The sequence below is a fragment of the Oncorhynchus mykiss genome, chromosome 1, assembly GCF_013265735.2.
Source record: "Oncorhynchus mykiss isolate Arlee chromosome 1, USDA_OmykA_1.1, whole genome shotgun sequence".
Classification (NCBI taxonomy): Eukaryota; Metazoa; Chordata; class Actinopteri; order Salmoniformes; family Salmonidae; genus Oncorhynchus; species Oncorhynchus mykiss.
This window is the reverse complement of record NC_048565.1, coordinates 93,894,585-93,906,003: the sequence shown is the minus strand read 5'-3', so window position 1 is coordinate 93,906,003 and position 11,419 is coordinate 93,894,585. Positions and strand designations below refer to the sequence as shown.

Sequence of the window (11,419 nt, the reverse complement as noted above, 5' to 3'; positions counted from 1 at the left end):
ACAGAACAATTAGGAATCTATTCTATTCTATTCTACAGCTGAATACAGAACAATTAGGAATCTATTCTATTCTATTCTACAGCTGAATACAGAACAATTAGGAATCTATTCTATTCTATTCTACAGCTGAATACAGAACAATTAGGAATCTATTCTATTCTATTCTACAGCTGAATACAGAACAATTAGGAATCTATTCTATTCTATTCTACAGCTGAATACAGAACAATTAGGAATCTATTCTATTCTATTCTACAGCTGAATACAGAACAATTAGGAATCTATTCTATTCTATTCTACAGCTGAATACAGAACAATTAGGAATCTATTCTATTCTATTCTACAGCTGAATACAGAACAATTAGGAATCTATTCTATTCTATTCTACAGCTGAATACAGAACAATTAGGAATCTATTCTATTCTATTCTACAGCTGAATACAGAACAATTAGGAATCTATTCTATTCTACAGCTGAATACAGAACAATAAGAATCTATTCTATTCTACAGCTGAATACAGAACAATTAGGAATCTATTCTATTCTATTCTACAGCTGAATACAGAACAATTAGGAATCTATTCTATTCTACAGCTGAATACAGAACAATTAGGAATCTATTGTATTCTATTCTACAGCTGAATACAGAACAATTAGGAATCTATTCTATTCTACAGCTGAATACAGAACAATTAGGAATCTATTCTATTCTACAGCTGAATACAGAACAATTAGAATCTATTGTATTCTACAGCTGAATACAGAACAATTAGAATCTATTCTATTCTACAGCTGAATACAGAACAATTAGGAATCTATTCTATTCTACAGCTGAATACAGAACAATTAGGAATCTATTGTATTCTACAGCTGAACACAGAACAATTAGGAATCTATTGTATTCTATTCTACAGCTGAATACAGAACAATTAGGAATCTATTCTATTCTACAGCTGAATACAGAACAATAAGAATCTATTCTATTCTATTCTACAGCTGAATACAGAACAATTAGGAATCTATTCTATTCTATTCTACAGCTGAATACAGAACAATTAGAATCTATTCTATTCTATTCTACAGCTGAATACAGAACAATTAGGAATCTATTCTATTCTATTCTACAGCTGAATACAGAACAATTAGGAATCTATTCTATTCTATTCTACAGCTGAATACAGAACAATTAGAATCTATTCTATTCTATTCTACAGCTGAATACAGAACAATTAGGAATCTATTCTATTCTATTCTACAGCTGAATACAGAACAATTAGGAATCTATTCTATTCTATTCTACAGCTGAATACAGAACAATTAGGAATCTATTCTATTCTATTCTACAGCTGAATACAGAACAATTAGGAATCTATTCTATTCTATTCTACAGCTGAATACAGAACAATTAGGAATCTATTCTATTCTATTCTACAGCTGAATACAGAACAATTAGGAATCTATTCTATTCTATTCTACAGCTGAATACAGAACAATTAGGAATCTATTCTATTCTACAGCTGAATACAGAACAATTAGAATCTATTGTATTCTACAGCTGAATACAGAACAATTAGGAATCTATTCTATTCTATTCTACAGCTGAATACAGAACAATTAGAATCTATTGTATTCTACAGCTGAATACAGAACAATTAGGAATCTATTCTATTCTATTCTACAGCTGAATACAGAACAATTAGAATCTATTCTATTCTATTCTACAGCTGAATACAGAACAATTAGAATCTATTCTATTCTACAGCTGAATACAGAACAATTAGAATCTATTCTATTCTACAGCTGAATACAGAACAATTAGGAATCTATTCTATTCTATTCTACAGCTGAATACAGAACAATTAGAATCTATTCTATTCTATTCTACAGCTGAATACAGAACAATTAGAATCTATTCTATTCTATTCTACAGCTGAATACAGAACAATTAGAATCTATTGTATTCTACAGCTGAATACAGAACAATTAGGAATCTATTCTATTCTATTCTACAGCTGAATACAGAACAATTAGAATCTATTCTATTCTATTCTACAGCTGAATACAGAACAATTAGAATCTATTCTATTCTACAGCTGAATACAGAACAATTAGAATCTATTCTATTCTACAGCTGAATACAGAACAATTAGAATCTATTCTATTCTACAGCTGAATACAGAACAATTAGGAATCTATTCTATTCTACAGCTGAATACAGAACAATTAGGAATCTATTCTATTCTATTCTACAGCTGAATACAGAACAATTAGAATCTATTCTATTCTACAGCTGAATACAGAACAATTAGGAATCTATTCTATTCTACAGCTGAATACAGAACAATTAGGAATCTATTCTATTCTACAGCTGAATACAGAACAATTAGGAATCTATTGTATTCTACAGCTGAATACAGAACAATTAGAATCTATTCTATTCTACAGCTGAATACAGAACAATTAGGAATCTATTCTATTCTATTCTACAGCTGAATACAGAACAATTAGAATCTATTCTATTCTACAGCTGAATACAGAACAATTAGGAATCTATTCTATTCTATTCTACAGCTGAATACAGAACAATTAGGAATCTATTCTATTCTATTCTACAGCTGAATACAGAACAATTAGAATCTATTCTATTCTACAGCTGAATACAGAACAATTAGGAATCTATTCTATTCTATTCTACAGCTGAATACAGAACAATTAGAATCTATTCTATTCTATTCTACAGCTGAATACAGAACAATTAGAATCTATTCTATTCTATTCTACAGCTGAATACAGAACAATTAGAATCTATTGTATTCTACAGCTGAATACAGAACAATTAGGAATCTATTCTATTCTATTCTACAGCTGAATACAGAACAATTAGAATCTATTCTATTCTATTCTACAGCTGAATACAGAACAATTAGAATCTATTCTATTCTACAGCTGAATACAGAACAATTAGAATCTATTCTATTCTACAGCTGAATACAGAACAATTAGAATCTATTCTATTCTACAGCTGAATACAGAACAATTAGGAATCTATTCTATTCTACAGCTGAATACAGAACAATTAGGAATCTATTCTATTCTATTCTACAGCTGAATACAGAACAATTAGAATCTATTCTATTCTACAGCTGAATACAGAACAATTAGGAATCTATTCTATTCTACAGCTGAATACAGAACAATTAGGAATCTATTCTATTCTACAGCTGAATACAGAACAATTAGGAATCTATTGTATTCTACAGCTGAATACAGAACAATTAGAATCTATTCTATTCTACAGCTGAATACAGAACAATTAGGAATCTATTCTATTCTATTCTACAGCTGAATACAGAACAATTAGAATCTATTCTATTCTACAGCTGAATACAGAACAATTAGGAATCTATTCTATTCTATTCTACAGCTGAATACAGAACAATTAGGAATCTATTCTATTCTATTCTACAGCTGAATACAGAACAATTAGAATCTATTCTATTCTACAGCTGAATACAGAACAATTAGGAATCTATTCTATTCTATTCTACAGCTGAATACAGAACAATTAGAATCTATTCTATTCTATTCTACAGCTGAATACAGAACAATTAGAATCTATTCTATTCTATTCTACAGCTGAATACAGAACAATTAGAATCTATTCTATTCTACAGCTGAATACAGAACAATTAGGAATCTATTCTATTCTATTCTACAGCTGAATACAGAACAATTAGAATCTATTCTATTCTACAGCTGAATACAGAACAATTAGAATCTATTCTATTCTACAGCTGAATACAGAACAATTAGAATCTATTCTATTCTACAGCTGAATACAGAACAATTAGGAATCTATTGTATTCTACAGCTGAACACAGAACAATTAGGAATCTATTGTATTCTACAGCTGAATACAGAACAATTAGGAATCTATTCTGTCCTATTGTATTCTAGAGCTGCATACGGAAATATTTCAGAGGCACTTAAATCCACAGCTAATAGTCTAGTCGTCATTCTTTTCCAGTCCAGTGATAAAACAGAGGACAAAGTCAAAACAGCTTTAAATCACAGGGACAAATCGCAGACACGTGTTACATTTGGTACCTGATCTCATACCTAACCCCTTTCCTCAGCCTCTCCCACCCTCCCTCTCTTCTCCCTTCTCAGACGGTACAGGACACTACAGTATCTCTCTGTCGACGTCCCTCCCTCTCTCCTCCCATCTCAGACGGTACAGGACACTACGGTATCTCTCTGTCGGTGTCCCTCCCTCTCTCTTCCCATCTCAGACGGTACAGGACACTACAGTATCTCTCTGTCGATGTCCCTCCCTCTCTCCTCCCATCTCAGACGGTACAGGACACTACAGTATCTCTCTGTAGGTGTCCCTCCCTCTCTCTTCCCATCTCAGACGGTACAGGACACTACAGTATCTCTCTGCCGACGTCCCTCCCTCTCTCCTCCCATCTCAGACGGTACAGGACACTACAGTATCTCTCTGTAGGTGTCCCTCCCTCTCTCTTCCCATCTCAGAAGGTACAGGACACTACAGTATCTCTCTGTCGACGTCCCTCCCTCTCTCCTCCCATCTCAGACGGTACAGGACACTACAGTATCTCTCTGCCGGCGTCCCTCCCTTCTCAGCCGGTACAGGACACTACAGTATCTCTCTGTAGGTGTCCCTCCCTCTCTCCTACCGTCTCAGACGGTACAGGACACTACGGTATCTCTCTGTCGGTGTCTCTCCCTCTCTCCTCCCATCTCAGACGGTACAGGACACTACGGTATCTCTCTGTCGGTGTCTTTCCCTCTCTCCTCCCATCTCAGACGGTACAGGACACTACGGTATCTCTCTGTCGGTGTCTCTCCCTCTCTCCTCCCATCTCAGACAGTACAGGACACTACAGTATCGCTCTGTTGGTGTCCCTCCCTCTCTCCTCCCATCTCAGACGGTACAGGACACTACAGTATCTCTCTGTCGGTGTCCCTCCCTCTCTTCTCCCATCTCAGACGGTACAGGACACTACGGTATCTCTCTGTCGGTGTCTCTCCCTCTCTCCTCCCATCTCAGACAGTAGAGGACACTACAGTATCTCTCTGCCGGCGTCTCTTAGAGATAGGTAACATAGATATTCAGACAGTACAGGACACTACAGTATCTCTCTGTCGGTGTCCCTCCCGTCTCAGACGGTACAGGACACTACAGTATCTCTCTGTCGGTGTCTCTCCCTCTCTCCTCCCATCTCAGACAGTAGAGGACACTACAGTATCTCTCTGCCGGCGTCTCTTAGAGATAGGTAACATAGATATTCAGACAGTACAGGACACTACAGTATCTCTCTGTCGGTGTCTCTCCCTCTCTCCTCCCATCTCAGACAGTACAGGACACTACAGTATCTCTCTGCCGGCGTCCCTCCCTTCTCAGCCGGTACAGGACACTACAGTATCTCTCTGTAGGTGTCCCTCCCTATCTCCTACCGTCTCAGACGGTACAGGACACTACGGTATCTCTCTGTCGGTGTCTCTCCCTCTCTCCTCCCATCTCAGATGGTACAGGACACTACGGTATCTCTCTGTCGGTGTCTTTCCCTCTCTCCTCCCATCTCAGACGGTACAGGACACTACGGTATCTCTCTGTCGGTGTCTCTCCCTCTCTCCTCCCATCTCAGACAGTACAGGACACTACAGTATCTCTCTGTTGGTGTCCCTCCCTCTCTCCTCCCATCTCAGACGGTACAGGACACTACAGTATCTCTCTGTCGGTGTCCCTCCCTCTCTCCTCCCATCTCAGACGGTACAGGACACTACGGTATCTCTCTGTCGGTGTCTCTCCCTCTCTCCTCCCATCTCAGACAGTAGAGGACACTACAGTATCTCTCTGCCGGCGTCTCTTAGAGATAGGTAACATAGATATTCAGACAGTACAGGACACTACAGTATCTCTCTGTCGGTGTCCCTCCCGTCTCAGACGGTACAGGACACTACAGTATCTCTCTGTCGGTGTCTCTCCCTCTCTCCTCCCATCTCAGACAGTAGAGGACACTACAGTATCTCTCTGCCGGCGTCTCTTAGAGATAGGTAACATAGATATTCAGACAGTACAGGACACTACAGTATCTCTCTGTCGGTGTCTCTCCCTCTCTCCTCCCATCTCAGACAGTACAGGACACTACAGTATCTCTCTGTCGGTGTCCCTCCCTCTCTCCTCCCATCTCAGACGGTACAGGACACTACAGTATCTCTCTGTCGGTGTCCCTCCCTCTCTCCTCCCATCTCAGACGGTACAGGACACTGCAGTATCTCTCTGCCGGCGTCTCTTAGAGATAGGTAACATAGATATTCAGACGGTACAGGACACTACAGTATCTCTCTGCCGGCGTCTCCTAGAGATAGGTAACATAGATATTCAGACAGTACAGGACACTACGGTATCTCTCTGTCGACGTCCCTCCCTCTCTCTCCCTTCTTAGACAGTACAGGACACTACAGTATCTCTCTGCCGGCGTCTCTTAGAGATAGGTAACATAGATATTCAGACAGTACAGGACACTACAGTATCTCTCTGCCGGCGTCTCTTAGAGATAGGTAACATAGATATTCAGACAGTACAGGACACTACAGTATCTCTCTGCCGGCGTCTCTTAGAGATAGGTAACATAGATATTCAGACAGTACAGGACACTACAGTATCTCTCTGCCGACGTCCCTCCCTCTCTCTCCCTTCTTAGACAGTACAGGACACTACAGTATCTCTCTGCCGGCGTCTCTTAGAGATAGGTAACATAGATATTCAGACAGTACAGGACACTACAGTATCTCTCTGCCGGCGTCTCTTAGAGATAGGTAACATAGATATTCAGACAGTACAGGACACTACAGTATCTCTCTGTCGGTGTCCCTCCCTCTCTCTTCCCATCTCAGACGGTACAGGACACTACAGTATCTCTCTGTCGGTGTCTCTCCCTCTCTCCTCCCATCTCAGACGGTACAGGACACTACGGTATCTCTCTGTCGACGTCTCTTAGAGATAGGTAACATAGATATTCAGACAGTACAGGACACTACAGTATCTCTCTGTCGGTGTCCCTCCCTCTCTCTTCCCATCTCAGACGTTACAGGACACTACAGTATCTCTCTGTCGGTGTCTCTCCCTCTCTCCTCCCATCTCAGACGGTACAGGACACTACGGTATCTCTCTGTCGACGTCTCTTAGAGATAGGTAACATAGATATTCAGACAGTACAGGACACTACAGTATCTCTCTGTCGGTGTCCCTCCCTCTCTCTTCCCATCTCAGACGTTACAGGACACTACAGTATCTCTCTGTCGGTGTCTCTCCCTCTCTCCTCCCATCTCAGACAGTACAGGACACTACAGTATCTCTCTGCCGGCGTCACCTAGAGATAGGTAACATAGATATTCAGACAGTACAGGACACTACAGTATCTCTCTGTCGGTGTCCCTCCCTCTCTCTTCCCATCTCAGACGGTACAGGACACTACAGTATCTCTCTGCGAGATAGGTAACATAGATATTCAGACGGATGCAGTAGACATGACAGCGTCCGTGTTACATGTTAATTGAATTGGGGGCACGTTAAACGTTAACACGTTAAACAACATGAATGGAACCGGCGAATGGCGTCACCACGGTAACACATAGTGGTGTTCAAAGGAGCGCACATACTCTCCTACCACACAACTCAAACGACACACACTAGACAGGACACACAGAGCTCCGACACAACGTGGGAAGTATGAATAAAATAAAGAGTTATTAACAGAATGAATCAAACAGAATGAAACCAAACAGAATGAACCAAACAGAATGAACCCAACAGAATGAACCAAACAGAATGAACCCAACAGAATGAACCCAACAGAATGAACCAAACAGAATGAACCAAACAGAATGAACCCAAACAGAATGAACCCAAACAGAATGAACCAAACAGAATGAACCAAACAGAATGAACCAAATAGAATGAACCCAACAGAATGAACCAAACAGAATTAACCATACAGAATGAACCATACAGAATGAACCAAACAGAATGAACCAAACAGAATGAACCAAACAGAATGAACCAAACAGAATGAACCAAACAGAATGAACCAAACAGAATGAACCCAAACAGAATGAACCCAACAGAATGAACCAAACAGAATGAACCATACAGAATGAACCATACAGAATGAACCAAACAGAATGAACCAAACAGAATGAACCCAAACAGAATGAACCCAAACAGAATGAACAAAACAGAATGAACCAAACAGAATGAACCAAGTCTCTAACTCGTGAGTGTGACTATGATTCTGTTCACCGAAACACATTTTCAGTCTGGTCGGCTAGAGAAAGGGAAATAACCGCATTTATGTGTGAAAACCGATTATCCAAAAATATCTTTCCCATTACCATTTTCCTACCGAACACGGTATGATCTATAAACAGTAGCTCACTGCTAACACAGTAGCTGTGAAGTAATATAGCAGTGCATTATAATGCTTCTAGGATGAAACGGCAGACTCCATAAGAGAAACAGAAAGTGCTATTAGTCACAGTCCCAAATAGCAACACTACTCCTCATGGGCCCTGGTCAAAAGCAGTGCACTGTAGAGGGAATAGGGTGCAATTTGGTATTCAGTTATCAAGAGTACTTGATGAGCATAAATCCACATCGTATCTCTACTGACTGAGGTTTGATCTGAAGACCTCCTAGTCTCGACTGACTGAGGTTTGATCTGAAGACCTCCTAGTCTCTACTGACTGAGGTTTGATCTGAATCCCTCCTAGTCTCTACTGACTGAGGTTTGATCTGAAGACCTCCTAGTCTCGACTGACTGAGGTTTGATCTGAAGACCTCCTAGTCTCTACTGACTGAGGTTTGATCTGAAGACCTCCTAGTCTCTACTGACTGAGTTTTGATCTGAAGACCTCCTAGTCTTGACTGACTGAGGTTTGATCTGAAGACCTCCTAGTCTCTACTGATTGAGGTTTGATCTGAAGACCTCCTAGTCTCTACTGACTGAGGTTTGATCTGAAGACCTCCTAGTCTCGACTGACTGAGGTTTGATCTGAAGACCTCTTAGTCTCTACTGACTGAGGTTTGATCTGAAGACCTCTTAGTCTCTACTGACTGAGGTTTGATCTGAAGACCTCCTAGTCTCGACTGAATGAGATTTGATCTGAAGACCTCCTAGTCTCTACTGACTGAGGTTTGATCTGAAGACCTCCTAGTCTCTACTGACTGAGGTTTGATCTGAAGACCTCCTAGTCTCTACTGACTGAGGTTTGATCTGAAGACCTCCTAGTCTCTACTGTCTGAGGTTTGATTTGAAGACCTCCTAGTCTCTACTGTCTGAGGTTTGATCTGAAGACCTCCTAGTCTCTACTGTCTGAGGTTTGATCTGAAGACCTCCTAGTCTCTACTGATTGAGGTTTGATCTGGATCCCTCCTAGTCTCTACTGACTGAGGTTTGATCTGAAGACCTCCTAGTCTCTACTGACTGAGGTTTGATCTGAAGACCTCCTAGTCTCTACTGTCTGAGGTTTGATCTGAAGACCTCCTAGTCTCTACTGACTGAGGTTTGATCTGAAGACCTCCTAGTCTCTACTGAGGTTTGATCTGAAGACCTCCTAGTCTCGACTGAATGAGGTTTGATCTGAAGACAACCTAGTCTCTACTGACTGAGGTTTGATCTGAAGACCTCCTAGTCTCTACTGTCTGAGGTTTGATCTGAAGACATCCTAGTCTCTACTGACTGAGGTTTGATCTGGATCCCTCCTAGTCTCGACTGACTGAGGTTTGATCTGGATCCCTCCTAGTCTCTACTGACTGAGGTTTGATCTGGATCCCTCCTAGATTATCTGTAGATGGACGTAAAGACAGCAGTAATGTTTTCCTAGAGGATTCTAGAAGATCACTAGCCCATTCCAGATATATATACAGATACACTGTCTTTGACCCCAAGTCTCATGAGCTAAACATTCATTTTTTTGTGCAAAATGTTGAAATGGAACATTTAGCTTAAGAGACTACGGCTGTGTTGACACAAGAAGCCCAATTCTGATATTTTGCCTATATATTGGCAAAAGATTCTGATCTGATTGATCAAAAGACCAATTAGTGGCAAAAGATCAGAATTGGGGCTGCCTGTGTAAACACAGCCATGGTATTCCATGTATGCTGCTTACCCTGGTGCTGAAGGCTCCGAAGGGGCTGTCTGATTGGTTGTGGCTGTTCTGGGCGTCTCCATGAACCAGCGATATGTTGAAGCCATGGCCACACGAGCCAGGTGTGAAGTTGAGCTGTTCTGACCGGTAGATCCTGTGGGATCCACTGGGGGGATCCGTTGACGGCTCCAACACGTAGGATCTGTTTTCTAGTGAGATGAAGCCACTGGGAATACAAGAGTGATATTGATCAATCGATCAATCGATCATCAATCAATGAAGTAGAAGAACATTTCTTAAATGTCTGTCATGATGTTTTTTTTCTACAGAATGTTGGACAACGGATCTCTTATTTTTATTTTAACCTTTATTTGACTTGGCAAGTCAGTTAAGAACAAATTCTTATTTTCAATGACAGCGGGGTAACTGCCTTGTTCAGGGACAGAATGACTGTCACGCCCTGGTCTTAGTATTTTGTGTTTTCTTTATTAATTTGGTCAGGCCAGGGTGTGACATGGGTTTATTTATGTGGTGTGTTTTGTCTTGGGGTTTTCGTAGGTATTGGGATTGTGGTATAGTGGGGTTCTCTAGAATAGTCTATGGATGTCTGGAGTGGTTCTCAATCAGAGGCAGGTGTTTATCGTTGTCTCTGATTGGGAATCATATTTAGGCAGCCATATTCTTTGAGTGTTTCGTGGGTGATTGTTCCTGTCTCTGTGTTTGTTTTCACGAGATAGGCTGTTTAGGTTTTCTCACGGTTATTGTTTTGTTAGTCTATTCATGTATAGTTACTTCATTAAAGAACCATGAATAATAACCACGCTGCGTTTTGGTCCGCCTCTCCTTCAACTCAAGAAAACCGTTACAATGACAGAGTTGTACCTTGTCAGCTCGGGGATTTGATCTAGCAACCCTTCAGGTTACTAGTCCAACGCTCTAACCAGTAGGCTACGCTGCCGCCCCAGTTGAGGTGCTTTGTGGGTAACACTACTTTTACCTCGTCGATAAAGTCTCACTGTGGGAACAAATCAAGAGGCAGACATTTGGCTTAATAAGAAATATAGTAATATCCTCCCCGGTGGTTTCTCATTCTCCGTCTGTCCGTGATGAGAGTCTCTTATTTCTCACCGTCAACTTTTCTCACACTAATAAAAACAGCCCTGTTGATTTAAAGTGATGTCTTCGTCCACTGAAACTGGGCCAAAACTCTGAGTTTTTATCAACCTCCTGACAACATTCA

At 40.6% G+C, this 11,419-nt stretch overlaps 1 protein-coding gene across 1 annotated transcript in view; it reads right to left on the bottom strand.

Annotated features, from left to right (window-relative positions):
* Positions 1-11,419, bottom strand: part of LOC110517068 (disintegrin and metalloproteinase domain-containing protein 12) — a 221,485-nt gene that overhangs the window by 96,960 nt on the left and 113,106 nt on the right. The window contains exon 6 of the mRNA XM_036988835.1: positions 10,201-10,405. Within this exon, the coding sequence (XP_036844730.1) occupies positions 10,201-10,405 (205 nt within the window). The remainder of the gene's footprint in view (positions 1-10,200; positions 10,406-11,419) is intronic.